The 17865-nt window shown below is 34.1% G+C and overlaps 1 protein-coding gene across 2 annotated transcripts in view; it reads left to right on the top strand.

Moving 5' to 3' along the window:
• PHIP (PHIP subunit of CUL4-Ring ligase complex) overlaps nucleotides 1–17865 on the top strand; it is a 110628-nt gene that overhangs the window by 38887 nt on the left and 53876 nt on the right. For both annotated transcript variants that reach the window (XM_088137893.1, XM_088137891.1), the window contains exons 14-19: nucleotides 2738–2891; nucleotides 3814–3948; nucleotides 9502–9630; nucleotides 14216–14441; nucleotides 15683–15808; nucleotides 16195–16378. In XM_088137893.1, coding sequence (XP_087994019.1) covers nucleotides 2738–2891; nucleotides 3814–3948; nucleotides 9502–9630; nucleotides 14216–14441; nucleotides 15683–15808; nucleotides 16195–16378 — 954 coding nt within the window. The remainder of the gene's footprint in view (nucleotides 1–2737; nucleotides 2892–3813; nucleotides 3949–9501; nucleotides 9631–14215; nucleotides 14442–15682; nucleotides 15809–16194; nucleotides 16379–17865) is intronic.

Raw genomic sequence — 17865 nt, 5'->3', positions numbered from 1 at the left:
AAGGTTTACAAAGTGAATTTATTGGACTATGGTTAGCATATATGCTGAGATTCTTGGTAGTTAATAATGGGATTGATTTTTGTGACCAGGATTGAATGACAGTGTTTTAAGGATCTTGGTATAAAGTTAACTAAGGTTAAAATATATTTGTTATTAAATTTATGGAATTTCTGCTCTTATATATGACAGTAGTAGTAAGGATTTTATATGCATAAAGGTAGAAGGCTATGACTTCTATAATTTTATTTTTATATATGATAACAGCAGCAAGGTTTTTAAATGCATAGAGGTGGAAAGATAAGACATTATCTATAGTGGAAGAATGGTCTATGAAGTCGATGGAGTTGGCTGAGATAGTGAAATTGATGGGTTTGGCTCAAGATAAGACATTGTGTAATTTTAGTGTTAATTGGATTTTTTAAAACTTTTTGTGGGACATAGTAAAATTATGTTGTATGGGTCTGATAATTAGAAATAATATGGGTTAATATAAATAATGGAAGTTATGTTGTAAATTTAGAGTTTGATGTTTATTACTTACATCTGTTGCAGGGTAGATTGGAAGTCAATTATTTTTTTCCATCTTTTTCCTTTCTGTATTTTGCTTTTTACTATTTTCTTTTTTTTCCAATTCCTTCTTTTTTTATTATTTTCTTTCTTAATATTAGTTTTGGTTTTTACTATTCTTTTAAAAAAATTAATAAAGTTATTATTTTAGAAAAAGGAAATAGGAAGGACCCAATATGAAAGGGCTTTTAGTTATGGATGATTTAGATACCAGTAACCCAGAGATAAACCCATTATGATTGTGTCAGTTTCATGGTGATGTGAAGGATGCAGATATCACATACTGCTTAGATAAGATGCTGGATGATGCTGGGGAGGAGGCAGTGGTTCTGTTCCACATAGGCACTGATGACCCTGGAAAATATAGTTGACCAGTTCTCAAAGCCAGGTTTAGCCTGAAAAGTAACAGATTAAAGTCTGCCAGGTTTTCCAGAAATGCTACCTGTTCCACACATTGGGCCATAGACAGTCAGAGCTCACAGGTCTGAATAAATGGATAAGTCAGTGGTGCCAGGTAGAGGGGGTTAGATCAGTTAGGCACTAGAGAACTTTTGGTGGGGGGATAAGTCGAACCTGAAGTGGAACTGGAATGCTGATAGAGCTTAGGTTGCCTGGAGTGGAGATTCAAGCTCAGCATCAGAATTCAGAGTGTTCTTCTGAGGAAAAAGCCCAGGAAAAGTTGCCCTTGGAAGTAGAGAAGACAAGAGTAGGCAAGAGCATCTTGGTGCTTGGTGGGTTCCTTTGGTTGGAGCAGGTTGGGGCTGTACATTGCACATTGCTATTGGATCCTGAATATAACATTAAAAAAAAAAACTGAAGGAATTTCCAGCATATATGTCTAGTTCAAGAATATTCAGAACTCTTTTTCTACATTGGAGTGGAAGGAAGTATTGCTGTTCTTTTGGTGTTACTTTTGAAGCCCTCTCATGCAGACTCTTCCAAACTGAATCTAAACAATTTATATTTTAAAAACTGAAATAAAAATAGCCATATATTTAAAAAGACAAATTAAACAATAGTGTACAGTTGGGTTTTTCCCAGGTCCAGAACCTGAGCTCTTCTTGTCTGTTTTCTTCAAGTTTTACAAAACTGGATTACTGTTTGAAATGATTTAGACCTGATTTCACGAAAGACATATCTAACACAGTCAGATGTTTGTGCTACCCAAAAAATTATAATAATGCTACAAGAGTCAAATAGGCATGTAGCAATCAAAAGATTCAGTTGTTCAAACAGATAATTTGGAAACTAGTTTTGCTGAACTCTTACTGAGTCAAAGACAGACCCCTTTGACTTGGGTCAGAGTCAGATGCAAGATTTAAGAAACTAAACCTTTTCTCTTTGATATCCACCAAAAGTTGATCATGCATCATCCTCTCAGAACTATTATGCCTACTGGGCTCAGAGATATGACTGCAGGGTTTTAAATCTAGCTTTTCAAAATTCTTTTTAAAAATACCCCAAACCAAAAACTGTGTCAGGTGGGATTAGATCACATATGGGACATAATTGCTTTCTGTGAGGATGATTCCTGCCCAATTTCCAATATAGGCATTGAGTTTATGAAGGAAAGTAGACAGTTTTGGAGGATTCAAAAAAACAGGTTTAACCATGTTTACTGTTTGATGAATAATGCTGATGAAAATTGCAGTTATAGCAGAAGGGTCCTTAAGTAAAAAAAACCCTGCCAAATTATGGAAGGATTAGAATATGGATTTTGGAGCTGTGATCTCTCCTGATTAATGGCATATTACGATTAGAATTTCATTCCTCTTTCTTTCCCCTCTCTGAGGAGAAATAAATAATGAAAGTAGTACATTTTTGTAGACATGGAACCTGCTGTCCTCCAGTACCTCTATGAAGGAATGAATGTGCTAGTCTTGCTTAATTCTCCTTTTGTGATCTCTTGGGTTATGGGGTATAGTATTTACAAATCATAAGCCCATGGTAGCAGAAAACTAAACAGCTTCCCCACTTTGACCCATATGAGCCAGTAGGATTTGCAGGGTTATGATGACTTTTCTGTCCAGGAATCTCTTTTATCCTGTTCTTAATATCCATAGGCTTGTTATATTCATCAACTTAATCTTTTAAAATAATCTTTAGATATATTTTGGAAGTTTTCTTACAGTTGTAATGCTCCTATTCTCTGTTAATTCATTCATTGTAGACAACCCCTACAAGGAGTAGAAGACAAAATTACAAAATTGAAAGTCACTATGGTGGCATGGGACCGTCATGACAACTCTGTTATTACTGCAGTTAATAACATGACTTTGAAAGTTTGGAACTCCTTCACTGGCCAACTTACTCATGTTTTACTGGTAATGAGACAATAACTTCAGTTACTTTCTGCAAATAGCCCTGTCTTCCTATGGTATTGATAATCTTCAGTTAAAAACTAGGTGTTTTTACTGTAAACTTAGTATAGAATTTAATTTTCAAAATATTATACAGAAAAGCCTTGTTTTTTAAAAAAGAAAAGCATATAATAAACACATTCTTGAGCTTTTTGCATGATTTTTTTTGCAGATTTTGATAAACTTTAATCAACAGTTTAATGTATGTGTGCATGTAAATAAATATGTGTGCATGTAAATAAATAAAAACAATACTTTTTAAAGATATTGTATATATTGGAGACAAAAGCTAATTTACATGTAATGATAAACTAGCATTCTTCAGAATTCTAGCTTATTGTGATCAAGTAAGTATGTTAGTGTACACTGTTCACTTGATTCTTCTTGGTTGTTCCTGCTAGCAGGAGTAATTATATGAATCATGAAGCCTTGATAGTTGTTAGCATTGTATGAGAATCCCTAGATTGGAGGCCTGGTTTCAAGTTCTGTCTTTTTAGTAGAGAAATTGGCTAGAGATTGTGGTTTACATGATTATTAAACTATTGATAGATTTCCTCTGTTTGCATAGACATTCCTGCTGGTAGGACAGCCAAATTGGAGTGGTTGTGCATTTTACATCAGATTATAGTTGAGGATTCAAAGAACATTCACTACTAGAAATCCTACTATTTAATTATATTCTAGTAGTTCCTACATCTGAAGTTCCTACAGTACTTGCTGAACTGAACAGCATTTTGTTGCTTGAAATTTGTATATTGCAAATAGCAAAATCTGACAATTGATCGTTTTTTTCTATACTGTATTATTCCTTCTTATTTGTTTGTTTGTGGTTCTAGTAAATTGGTTCCATATCTTCAACTAAATTTTATTTTAAAAATTATTCTAGGGTCATGAGGATGAAGTGTTTGTCCTTGAAAGTCACCCTTTTGATCCCAGAGTTCTTTTCTCTGCTGGCCATGATGGAAATGTTATAGTATGGGATTTGGCAAAGGGAACAAAAATTCGCTCTTACTTCAATATGGTAAATATATTATTTATATTAATGATATTACAGAAGCTTGTTCTATCTTTTATTAATTTAATACAAAATGATAGAATTGTGTGGTAAATGTTTAAGCATTCATAGGAATTTGTTTTGTAGCTTTATTAATTTAAATGTTTTGAATAGGTGATTAAACATCTCAAATTATTAATAACAAAAATCACAACAATAAAATTTAATGCTGTTCCTGTTTGGAGCTCCTCTTTATCACCTGGGTAATAATTAATATATCTGAGTAGTTTAGAACAGCTAGCTCTAATTTTGTGCTCTCCCAGAATTTCCAGAATATCTGGAAGGTGCAGATTGAGGAATAATGGCTTCAGATTTTTCTTCATTCGTATTAGTTGATCTTGTGTGGCAGCCCATCCTGTTATGTATATTTAACCCCCAGACTATTCAGATCTGGTTTATAGCTTGGATTAAATCTGAACAAATGTAAAGACATCTTGGGCCTTCAGAAACAAATTAGGAAAAAGGTGGTGAAGTCCTCCCCCATCCCTGTCCAGTAGGTGATGAGGAGGAGCTTCATAGTTTTGCTCATTTAGTGTGAAGATCAGAATGGAGTGTCTTCATTCAAGGTGCACTTCAACCAGTGATGTTTATGATTAACCATAATTAATTATACAGCATATAATCAGAAAACTACAGTTTAGCATTTCAGAGCAAGTCAGGATCTTCAACTATCTTAGGAATCTGAATAGTTTGGAACAGAGGTGTTGTAGAACTTGGATCCAAAGTGAGCATTTTCCTGAGCCCATGCAGCTGCCTTATAGTTCAGGAAAAGATGTAGCTCTTTGAAGGAGTTGTTGACAGATACAGCGAGGGTGCCCACACCAGACCCAAAGCGTCTTTGCTTGCTTTAGATTCAAAGACTTCACACCTCTGCTTTGGAATTTGATAGCCATTCTTTTATGGTTTAGATGGGTCTAGGATATTGTAGGTTGCTTAGGCTTCCTGGATTTGCCACTGCTTATGCAAAAAATGAAGCAAATTAGCTCAATGTGCAGACAAAAAAATAGTTCATACCATGGTTTATTAAGCTAAGATATGATAGACATAGTCATGTTCTATTTGTCTAGAACAATTTTATTTCTAACAGTTATAAACCCTGAGACATAAAGAATCAGGACTATGTATCCCCTTTCTAGTTTGTACACATACTACTTGTGTCTTGATGAATTCCATATTTAAAAGTGTGTTGAAATGTTATAATTTTTTTGTTTAAACTGTCTTTGGATAGTACACTATCTACTAATTCAGAGCAAATGGGTTTTTGTAAATCAAGCAGAAGCTCAGACTTCTGGTGCACAAGGTAATTCCCCATCTCATTGTTACTGATGAAATACTTTGCATTTTTCATTTTGTTTTGTTTTGTTTTTTGTTGAGACATATATACATATGAATAGGCAAAACACAAAAATCTGTATTTTTAATCATAGGATTTTGCTTTTACAGAGTGTGGGTGTTATAAATTTGGTGTAAATGTAGCAGACAGCAGTACAATTTGTGGAAAGCCTTGTTTTAGACATGAACTATTCAACATTTTGATTGCTAATCAGTACTATTAGCACATTAATAAGGAAGCTTGTGAGATGTCACTTAACCTTAAGGCTGTACTCCTATTTAAATTCCACATAGAGGGGAGGCCTTTTGCATTAAATATTTACAGTAAAGATGTCCTAAAGGGAAGCTTGTATGCCAGTGACTAAATGGTCATAACCATATGGTTTTCTTGGCAACAGTGTGGAAGAGGTTTGTTGCTTCTCTCTTTATAATCCTGCATTCCCTGTTAGTCTCTCCCATCCAATCAGTAGTGTCCCCATGCTCTTGCTGCTATCATCAGAATGACAAAAACAGTTTTGCAAGCTCCACCCCTTTGAGGCAGATGTGCACATAACACAAATAGAAAGGAGGCTTGCGCTGTGACTCTGCCTATGTTACTCTGGCTCCCTTGCCTTCCCCCGCATGGAGCACTGCATCCAAGTACTATCCAGGCCTGACCCTGTTTCATCTTTCAAAGTCAGCCAGATATGCCAAGTAAATGTGCATTGTCTTCACCTGCAAATGTAATATGAAGTTGAACTTATTAAACTGGGCAATCAGATGTATTTTCTGAGTAAAATTATCCTGTTTAAATAAAATTTTTAAAAAAACTGTAGTCCTTTACCACCTCACTTAAAAATAGGAACTCTGAAATATGAAGTAGAAAAATGTTCTTAATGATTTTTTCCATGGAATCTACACTGTCAGTATAGATTATTATAGAGGAGAAATATGCTTCACGAACTCATCTGGATGCAAGTCATAATGTATCTGTTGACTTTAGATCAACTTTGCTTGTTTTTAAAAAGTTTCTTCGGAAGTGGATTCTGTGAAAGGGGCCACTGTTTAAGAAATAGCAAATTTAATAAAATGCTTAGAGTCAAAGCAGATAGGTAGGCTTTTGAAATATGGAGAGCAGAACTACATTAAAATGTTGCCCTTATAATGGATAACTATAACCGTATATTTTACTTATGTTAGTGGCAGTAGAATAGATTAAGCCTGCAATATTTCTTAAGATACATCTTTTATATTTTAATTATGGCTTTACAAATAATTTGAGTTATTGCAAGCTTTTATTTTTTAAAAATTTGAACACTTCTTGGTTTCTTCACTGCTTTTTATATTTGTACACTTATTCATTAGATCACGTTATAATAATGTTTTCTTAAATTTCAGTGTAGTAAGTCAGTAATAGTAGTAGTCACTATTTATTACATTTAGAAAAAAAACCAAAGTAAATAGTTTACATATATGAGATGCATTCAGTCTTAATAAGCTGAGACATGAGTAAGCTTCCTGTATGTAGACCTCTTCTCTTCCTTTTGTGTGAATATGTGAACAAAACAAGAATTTGTTTGTTTCTTGATTCATGTTGTGGGAGAAGAAAAGGAGCTTGTTGATATATCAATTTTAGTTTCTAAACATGACTTTAAGAACCTATCTAAGGAGTGTCCATAAGCAGTGCATTATTACTGAAAAGGTGCTCCTCCTGGACTTTATTCACCAATCAGTATAGAAGATATAGTGAGGCAATGAACTTGGTAGAAGGCAATTTCTTACCTTGTAACTCTTTTAATATGAGAAGAGCATGTTAAGGGGGATTTTATTCATGCGAGAAGTTAAACATTTTCATTTAATTTTTTTCATCACAGAAAAGTCAGGGTGTACATAATTTTAAGGGATGGGGAGAAGGCCCTAAACCTTTCCTATTATTCTGCATCTCTATTTAATATATTGTGTACAAGTTAGGTCCCAATTCAAAGTTTTAAGTTGTGTGACAGATTGGACTGGGAATTTTTGGTGCTTGTTGCAATTTTTAAACTTCATATTATATATTAGTGTAGTATAATGAGACCTAGCTGCTGCTGCAACATTTTTGCAGACTTTTTTTTCTGATTTGCTAGGATTAACTCCAGAGTAGGCAGAAAAGCGCATATAGCCTTTATACAAAATAGGTGCACTGCAACAAAACCAACATAATTCAGTTCCTGTCTTTTGTTTTAGAGAGGTAGTGAGAGAAAACAAAATCCTTTCATTTTATTGATTTGTTGAAGCTGTATTGAAATAAAGTGATGTATTTCCTCCAAATTATTAAAAAGTAGTAAACTAGATACAGCCTGTCACATTGCATAAGATGCTGTATAGAAGGCCTATCTGACCATCAGCAGCACATTTTCATAGGCAAAAAATGCTGCAATTGTAAGGGCTTTTTGAAAGCCCTGGTACACAAGAAAAAAATCCAAATATGTCCTATTCTTCCTATTTGAGATTGTGCATGCGTGTGTGCGCGTGCGTGTGTCTTTGAGTCATTCTTGACTCCTGGCAACTACACGGACAAGTCTTGGAAAGAACAGTGAATAGGAAGTTTTTTCTAAACCTGTACTGTGTTACTTGGAAATCAGTTCCATTTGATAAAAGTAGAAATATGGGCAAGTAATGTCTCTTTGTTACTTTGATTTTTTGTTTGTTAATTTGAAGCACATCTAATTTTGTTGCAAACTTCTATATATTGAGATATAATCTAGGATTATTAAGATCATAAAGTTGTAAAATATCTGGATCTGATAAAATATATAACCTAGCACTTTATTTGCTCAGGACCTTAACTTCATAGTCAGACATAGGATTGTTTATTACTCCTTTTTTCTGGGATTTTAATGCTCAGTTGTTAGATTATTTGTACAAGGAAAACTTTATTCCCTTTACATGCATTTCTGCTTCATAGCTTTTCCATAGATAGGAGGAAGAGATATTTGCTTACTGCTACCAAACCTTTTTGGCAACTGGGAATATTAGTAGAGTGTTTAGGGTATGAAAGTTCAGAGTGGTGATTGGTCACCTGTGCTTGATTGACAGGTTACAGGGAAAAACAAAAACCCATTTGTTCTGGATTAATGGAAGTGGAAAACAGAAAATAAGTATCAGGTAAAATTCTTTTTAAAATATTTGCAGTTCTTTAGATGAGTTGCAAGCAGTCAAATATAGAACTTGTATTAAACTGAATAAACAACTAGTTCAGCTATGTACGTACCATCTTACTGCAGCTGGAAACACTGGGCAAGTGTAAATTATACAGAATTCCATTTCTTTCTACTAGAAAGGCAAATAACTATTAATAATTGAATTCTGGGTAAAGTTTTTGATTCAGGTATGCAAAAATCAAAGCAAAATAAGATAAGGCAACTGTTCTGCTAATCAAGGATGGATTTTTCCCCCTCTTATAGCTTTTTATTTTAATAGTCGATTAAATAGCCTGATCCTAAACATGTTTACTCTGAAATAAGTTTAGTGAGATATGTTTACTCAGAAGTTAATTCGATGAGTCTTGTTTATAGTTATTGACCTTTGGTTTGCTACATAAATTAACTATGTAATGGAGAATACTATACACACCCATAGACCCAACACATCATTCCCCTTCAGGGTAAGCAATATTATGCAAAGTGCAGAAAGAGAGTAAGAAATGTAAGTCTAAGAAATTGAAGGCATGAGATAAGAATATGAAATGTAGCTAAATCTGGTTTATACCAACACCATTCATGAAACTTCTCTGTGCCTTCCTATTTTTGTAAATCATCCTTACTTGTACCACCTCCATATACCACTTCATACATTGCCTTTTGTTCTTTGAACTTCTCACCTCTTTCTTTTTAAGGATTAACTCCATGCATCCATTACTTTCTTGGTGTTCCCCTTCCTCTTGACTTATTCAATCTTAGATACATTTTGTCTTCGCTGTTTACTGAATAAAGTATAAATATACTCAGTTAATTTTCAGGTTTCTTAAACTATCAAGAAGATACCAAATATAAACATAGTTTTCCAGATTCTGGGTATTTGATTTCATTTACAAATAAAAAAGTGAATGATAAGTTGATTATTGTTTCTATCTAATAGGATGCTTCTTTTTAATAGGTCATGTCACATTTTGAAAATGGGATAGATTTCTAGTATTTAGTACTAAATTTGTGTGCTGCTGTATTTCAGATTGAAGGACAAGGACATGGGGCTGTGTTTGACTGCAAGTGCTCTCCTGATGGTCAGCATTTTGCATGTACAGATTCTCATGGACACCTTTTAATATTTGGATTTGGTTCCAGTAGCAAATATGATAAGGTATTGTACAGAAAACTGCTTAATCTATAGTTTTTGCATAAGAGTTACAAGCTACTTTTAACCCATTGACCATATAGATTTCCAGTATGACTGAAAGTTATATTCAAATTCTGCTCCATTACATTCAAATGAAATCTTAGTGTTTTTTCTCTTATAATAAATGGCTCAGAAATATGCTTTTGAAGTTCACTGACATCTCAATGCGCTTTTGTTATGTAATGTTGAAGAACAGATATTAGATACGCTGTACCGTTAGAGGAATGTTTGGTCATTGCTTTTAGAGAGATGCTATGTCCTAGGCTGGAGATGGGCAACCTAATGTCTTTCAGATGTTTGGGAGTTAAATTCTAATTAATCCCAGCCATCTTGGCTTAAATCTAGGGATTTGGTAAATTGTAGTCCAAAATATCTGGAAGTGCACAGATTGCCCATCCCAATTTCAGGGTAGAACTATTCAGGGTAGACTTTTAAGGTTTTGTTCCACCGTATCAGATGAACTATGTGAACTCAACTGTTTTGATTTAATCTCTAACTGCTGTTGGTAGAGCAGGCATTTTTCACCCTACCCAAATGTTTACAAGCATTCATCTGTTCTATTCCATTGATCTGACCACTTAGAGACTCTTCAGTATAGAAAAGAAAAAAAAATAGTTATTTTGTCTCCAATCTCTCCAAATGCAGGAATAGTGTAACCAAAGTTCTTTCATCTTCTGCTCTACTTTTGGTTCCTACTGAATATCTTTCTGCACATTGGTGCAGATTTTTAGGAACATTCCTGTTACTTGGTCCCCCCCCATCTTTTTTTCTCCTTTTCTCAAAACACTTTGTTGATCTTCCTTTTTCACCTATTTTTGTGTATTCCTTCACCTTTTGAAAAGAAAATCCTTCTCATTGCACACTCTGACCTGTCCAGTTGTTCCAATATGAAAAGCTGCTTCAGGAGTCTTTTGACAAGAAAGTAAAATATTATTAGAATCCCCATAAAACAAATTGGGTTATCGTTTCAAGAGAAACTTGTCATATGTTCATACCTCTAATTTGAAACAAATGATAGAGGATCTTAGGTGCTTTGTTGCACGTCCCCCAATTTTGCCGTGAACAGAGATCTGAACTGCTTATCTAATATGGATGGTGCTTTGGTTAATCTAAATTCAGAGACTCTCATTTCTCAAGCCTATCAAAATGTCAGAACATTGAAAAAGCAGTTCATGTCATGTAAAAAAAATACATAATAGCCACCAAATGATGCAAAAATAAATACATTTTTTTCATTTCTGAGATTGCTTTTAAAAAAATATCCTGATTCAGAACAAAATCAGGACGTTTTTGGATCAGGTGAGAACTTTTTCTGAGATTGCCTTTCTTTTGCAAAGACAGTATGTTCAAAATATAAAGAAAGGAATTACTTAATGATATTTTAGGAGCTTCAAAAATAAAAAGAATTTTAAATACTTTCACAAACTGATCTATCTTCTCCATGCAGAAATAAGATGATTGGAAGAATCAGGTTCCAATTCTAAATCCAAACATCCTCTAGTAACTGAGCTCCAGTCTGACTGAGACTCTGGATCCTCACCTTCTCTAAAGGGGCAAAAATACATAAACAAACAAATAAATTCCCATCTACAAAATCCTTCCAACTTCAAAAAAGAATCAAGAATCAAATCCTAATCAGGATCTCTCTTCTGCCCTCAGTTTATGAAGAAGAATAATTGTCTGAGTGAGTTATACGCATAGAGGATTTTAAAAATTTTAAATTGTTTAATCATACTCATTTTTTAACTTTTGTTATCCAAAATCACATTATCCTTATATATGAAATGTCATTTTCCCCATATCTTGGAAACTGTATTTTATTAAGTGCTTTTTAATGGCATAGTTAATTCGGAATGGGCTAAATCTCTAAAAGATAAAAATAATTTTAAAACTCTATTTTGCTTAAAAATTCTGTAACTGAGGAGAACAGGGCATAGAGGAGCTTGAGGGGTTTTCTTTCTTTCTTTTTTTTTGTTACTCCTAATTTCATAGGATAACTAATGCATCTGTAATAGCACTGACCAAAATTAAAAAACCTGTATTTGATTATTGCTGTTTAAATATGCCAACTCTGAACTACAAAAACATTTTTAGGGAGCTAGTCCTACCTGTAATTACACTGAAAACTTTGAAAAATTATAGCTAATTACAGTTCATCTGAACTATTAGGTGTAATATAATTTGTTACTAGAACTGTTATAACACTTGTATCAATGAACCATATTTTTCTTGCTAGAAATAATTTTCCATGGTATGCACAATTCAAAGTTTACCTAAATCCAACAGCTTTAGAAAAGGTGTTTTTTTTTGATGTACAGATATTTCATTTAATTATTCCATTATAAAATAATTAAGATGCTAATAATGCTTTTAAAAAGGAGTTCACATAGGAACAAATTTTGCTCCTAACCGAGTATATATCCTTATGCAGGATTAATATGTATGAATGTGTCATTATGGAGAAGTAAATTTCATAGTCTTTGAGGACCATGGCTCCCAAGTACATAATTGCAGCTTTAAAAAACTGTTTTATAAAACAATTGTGTAATTTATAATTTTAGTTGCTACACTGTAATTAGCACAGTTTTTTGAACTGATGGCATTCTGTATTCATTCAGTTCTCCCTGAAAATTAGATGTATTTGGGGACATTTATCTAAAGCAGTCCCAACTTACAGAGGTGTAAGACAAGGTTGCATATTAGCTCCATTATTTTTCAATCTATATCTAAATCTGATAATTCAAGCGCTTGGTGTTTCAGCCCATCATCCACCCATTTTGGCTGATCATGCAGTTCTAGCACTACTGGATGCCAATGATGTAGTTATTATATCTACTTCACAAGTGGGAATGAGAAAAGCGCTTAGGGCACTAGCTTTATTTTGTACTGAACAAAAACTATCAATAAATTATTAGAAAACCAAAGTCTCAGTTTTTGCCTGATACTGTCATAAAATCCACAAATGGCAAATAAATGGAACTCATATTTAACAGGTATGGACCTATAAGTATCTTGAAGTGCAGTTCCATGCTTTCTTATCCTGGAATGCTCTTTTTTTTTTTTTTTTTTAAACTGGGCAAGTGTCACACAGCGTACCTCTACAGCTATTGTTAGATTTTACCATTCAAAAGGTGCCCGTTATATCCCTGCAGCTTGCAAGGTCTTTCAAGCTAAGGTAGTCCCTCATCTTCTCTATAGCTCCCAAATCTGCTCCTTTACAAAGCTTAATATTATTGAAACTATTCAAAGTAAGTTTATTACAGACATATTGATGGTTCCAAAAAGTATAAAAAATGCTATCTTGCATGTAGAAACAGATGTAGTTTCATTGGATGCTAGAGCATGGTTTCTTCTTTTTACCTTCTGGCTAAAGTTAATTCTACTTCCAATACATTTGGCCCCATTTTAGTTTTAAATTTTCATGGCTTTAAAAAGCCCTAGATAAAATTCAGTTGCTGGGTTTCTCTATGGAAAGTCTGTGCTCATTAGGTTTTGATGATGCTAGAACCACCTTTAGACAACAACTTTGGGATACAGATTTCCTAACAAATTTAAATAAGGTGTTACACTCCAATATTTATTATTTTCTTCCAAAGGGGTTCATTCCAGCTTCCTCTTTATCATTCATTACCATTTTGAAATTTTGTAAGGCCTTCATCTTAGCCAGGTTGGATGCTTTGCCCTTAGCAGTCCTTTTTGGACGTTTTAAGGGTATCCCTATGTACCTTTGGTTATGCTTGTGTGGCTCAGTAGAAACGCTAAGCCATATGCTACTATACTGTTCCCTACGTAAGGATTCTAGACAGACCCTTATATACAGGTAATCCCCAGGTTAAGAACACCCAGTTTACAGACAAGCCATAGTTAAGAACGGAGCCTACTGTAGCAAAATTCAAGTTAAATGCACAATAATTTGAGTTAAACAATGGTTTGAGTTAATTACACAATACTACTTATACAGTATTATACAATAATACTGTTCCGGCTTACATACAAATTCGATTTAAGGACAGACCTTGGGAACAGAACTCGTTCTTAAACTGAGGACTACCTGTATCTGATCTTGAAGAAATTTCCAGGTAGGGAGTGTGTTGTCTATTTAATGTTATTTCTTTTGGATAAGGACTCGAAAATATCCTCCCAAGTCACCCAGTTTTGTGCAACTATCTGTAAGATACGCCACACCATTACTTAGGTTTGGAATTTCTTATAATAATATTTTATTTTTATTTATTTTAGTATCTCTGTTCTTATTTATTTTTAGATCCTATTATATCTATTGTTTTTCTGTTATATGGATGGATGGATATATGGATGTAATACTTCTATTAGATATTTTGGTTGTATTACGCCTTAGGGCTGTAATAAAATTTATTTGATTTGATTCAGTTCTTAAATCTCATCTAGATTTAATTTTAAAAGAAGGTTATCTATGAAAAGTCATTTTAGCAATATGCAACTATTTTAATGTTGATTCAGAATTATATTTTGTGAAGCTTTCTTTCAATTATATATAGTCTATAATTCTTAACAAAAACTTTATTTACAGATAGCAGATCAGATGTTCTTTCACAGTGATTATCGGCCTCTCATTCGTGACGCCAATAATTTTGTATTGGATGAACAGACACAACAGGCACCACATCTCATGCCACCTCCATTTTTGGTTGATGTTGATGGTAACCCTCATCCATCAAGATTTCAGAGATTAGTTCCAGGACGTGAAAACTGTAGAGAGGAACAGCTTATTCCTCAGATGGGGGTAACTTCCTCAGGTATGAATAACTTCTAACTTTGTATGGTATCTTACAGTTTTCCAGAATTTCTGAGAGAGGCTTTTTAGCATTCTTACCATCTGCAATTCCAAGGACATAAGAATATAATACAACAAATAATATGTTTTTCTGAGTTTATTCCTGTATCCTTTTTATTTTTCCTTTCCAAAAAAAGAAAAGAAATAAGAGGCATAGTGCCATGTGTGAGATTTGTTTGCTTGTCCATCCAGTTAATCATCTGAAGATCAATAAGTGATAAAATTGGATCTATTTTCCAGCCTTCTTTGCATTTTTAAATGGATCAGTGATAAAATGGCAGTTTCTCATTCATAATCTCTTATGCAGTTTTTATGAAAGAGAAAACTAACACAATTAATTTAACTAAGTATTCATTAGCAGTATTAAAGAGGGAATTATTTGGGAACTTGTGCTCATTTGCTCCAGGCATAAATGTGCAAATAACAAATACTTGATCCATTAACATTTTAACATATAAAGGAATGAACACTTACAGTTGTAGTGGATGGGTGAATTTGTGTCTAAAACTATTCTCGCAATTTTCACTCATTCAGGAACTGTTGAATGACATAAATTACTATACATTATTGAGAAACTAATTATTTTTTAAATAGATAAAGAGCATGTATACAAGCTTAAGTTGGCCAAGTGGTACTGATCTCTTAAAGACGGAAAAGGAATGTCATTTTATTTACAGACTCCTGCATCCCACTCCCTGAGACAAGCTTTCCCAGAACTTCAGTTTCAGACAGTGCCAACAGCCTATTTGGATGGAAGATATAAAGGATTACCAATTACACACCGTTTATTCATTTGTGATAATTCATGGGTGGAAGATCTGATCCATTATGTATTACATTGCAAATTATATCAGGAACCCAGAGCTAGATTTATTATGTTAACCCAACTGAATCAGTCCAGCATAGAAGAAAAAAAATCTATTTCCTGCTGACTGATGTAGAAGAACATGTAACAAAACAAGTTGCATTGTTTGCAGTGGCCTGAAGGAAGATATAAATGCAGATATTGACAGATAGTGCTGTTCGTTTAAGAGGGGATGAATTGAACTGACAGATTGTTGTAATTTTATATGAATTCTGCTAAAAGCTATGGTTGCAAATAAATGTATTTAACATTTGAACACTTACAGTTTGGACTTCATGCACTCTAATGGACTTCATACACGTTAAATGCATTTTAGATCCAAATTCTACTTTTTACAGGACTGAACCAAGTTTTGAGTCAACAAGTTAGTCCTTTGGATAGCATGATACAGAGACTTCAACAAGAACAAGATCAGCGCCGGTCTGGAGAGGCTGGAAACAGTAATACAAATAGAATTGGCAGAGGTAAAAACATTCTTCATTTAATTAACTTGAATAATATAATACAGTGCTTTTCAACTTTGGCAACTTTAAGATGTATAGACTTCAACTCCCAGAATTTATGCTGTCTGGGGAATTCTGGGAGTTGAAGTCTATACATCTTAAAGTTGTCAAGGTTGAAAAACACTGATCTAATAGATTGACATGATTTTATCATGGAAACATAGTACTTGAGCCTAATAATAATGACATTTAAATCATTTTGCAATAATAAAATATGTGTATGTTAATCAGGAATTTTGCTCACAAAACCTTTAGGCCTATGTAATTAGTAACAGCTTTAAATTTCCTCTTATTTACTCAATACCTTGTTTTAAAGTGTTCATTTCTGTTTTGTTTTCTATATTTAGGCTCAGTAAATTCTACCTCAGAAGTACATTCACCACCAAATGTGGGGTTAAGACGCAGTGGACAAATTGAAGGAGTTCGACAGATGCATAGCAATGCCCCAAGAAGTGAAATAGCAACTGAACGGGACCTGGTAGCATGGAGTCGAAGGGTTGTGGTGCCAGAACTATCTGCAGGAGTATCCAGGTATATATGAATCTAATGGTGTTATGTTTGTAAGCTTGCATTATAAACATAAGTGATGCTTTATACTGAATGAGTCCATTGGCACGGCATAGCTCTTTACTGTTTCAGGCAGATTTTTTTCCAGTCCACCCATAATGCTAAAGACTCCATCGTTGAAGCCCCTTCAAGCAACACCAATCCTAGAGACAAAAATCTGTGTAACCTGATTTCTTTCTCTCTGGGCTTAAATTTAGTCTTGATAAATATTCTGTTAACAAGCACAAAATTAATATTAGACTTCACAGTATGCTTTGTGTTTAAATTGATAGAACAAGTGGTAACAAATATATTAAATTAAGAGCAATTGCTACAGATACATTTTTCTTTCAGTTTGGTGTGAGGATATTTCCAGGAATAAGTTAATAACCCCTGTTGCTCAAGAAGGCAAGAATCATATGTCCTATATTTTTATTTCTAGTCTTAGACTTCTTAATTATTTGTCCAGAATAGATCTTGGGTATTTGACTCTTTTCTTGTAACTACTAATCTTTTCTTTTTCTGATTGTATTTTCTATCAGCTTTTAACTTTCCGGTGCTCCATTTTTTAAATAAATTTCTCCTTAGCCTCATTTCTTCCTTTGTTTAGAGCTCTGACAGGAAACTGACGCATGGAATCAGCCGTCCCCAATATCATGCCCTCTACATATGTTGGCATTTCGGACTAGAAGTTGATCATCTTAACTACAAAAACAAAAAAAATTAAAGATTTCTGAAATATTTGTTTTAAATAATATATGACTTTAACCTTGAGGTTTTGATGGTAAATGTCTATTCCATCTGCACTAAGACTATGATCATTCATGTTCTCATGAGCAGGTGGATCTAGTATGTATTACCAAAACTTGGTTGGGCAAAGGCGCAATGTTGCCCAGTCTGAATCTGTCCAGGATTTCCTGATCTGCATGGTGACATGGTATTATCTCATATAATAATTAGGCCCAACACATTCAAGTTATATTTTTTTTAAAAAAATTCTGGCTGTTTTTATTGTTTTTTTATTCTGCTTTAATTGTTAGCTGCCCAGACTCATGTATATGAGATGGGCAGCTTATACAATTATTATATAAAGTTATACATTAGACTTTGCTTTTGACTTGGGGCAGTTATGCAGAGATATGGATATGACACAGGCGTTACCATCTATCTGTTTTTTGTAGTCTGGTCATTTTAGATGAGATTAATTGGGAAATTTCCCAGAAATTTCCCAGTAATAATAAACTGCGTGAACAGTTGGGAGTGCTGCTACTGTACCAGCCTCCCTGCTGCGTGGCAGCCTCCCTGCCTGAGCTGCTGGAGGCCGTCTCGGGGCTGGCAGTGGAGTTCCCCAGGCTTATGGTTCCGGGGGACTTCAACCTGCCATCCCTGGGGCGGTCCTCTGAGACAGCTCGGGAGTTCATGGCTACCATGGCAGCCATGGCCCTGTCTCAAATTGTGCGGGACCCAACCTG

Source organism: Python bivittatus, unplaced genomic scaffold, assembly GCF_059951505.1.
Source record: "Python bivittatus isolate LINGU-HERP-01145 unplaced genomic scaffold, Pbiv_v1 ctg000020_np1212, whole genome shotgun sequence".
Lineage (NCBI taxonomy): Eukaryota > Metazoa > Chordata > Lepidosauria > Squamata > Pythonidae > Python > Python bivittatus.
This window is presented reverse-complemented; position numbering and strand designations above follow the sequence as displayed.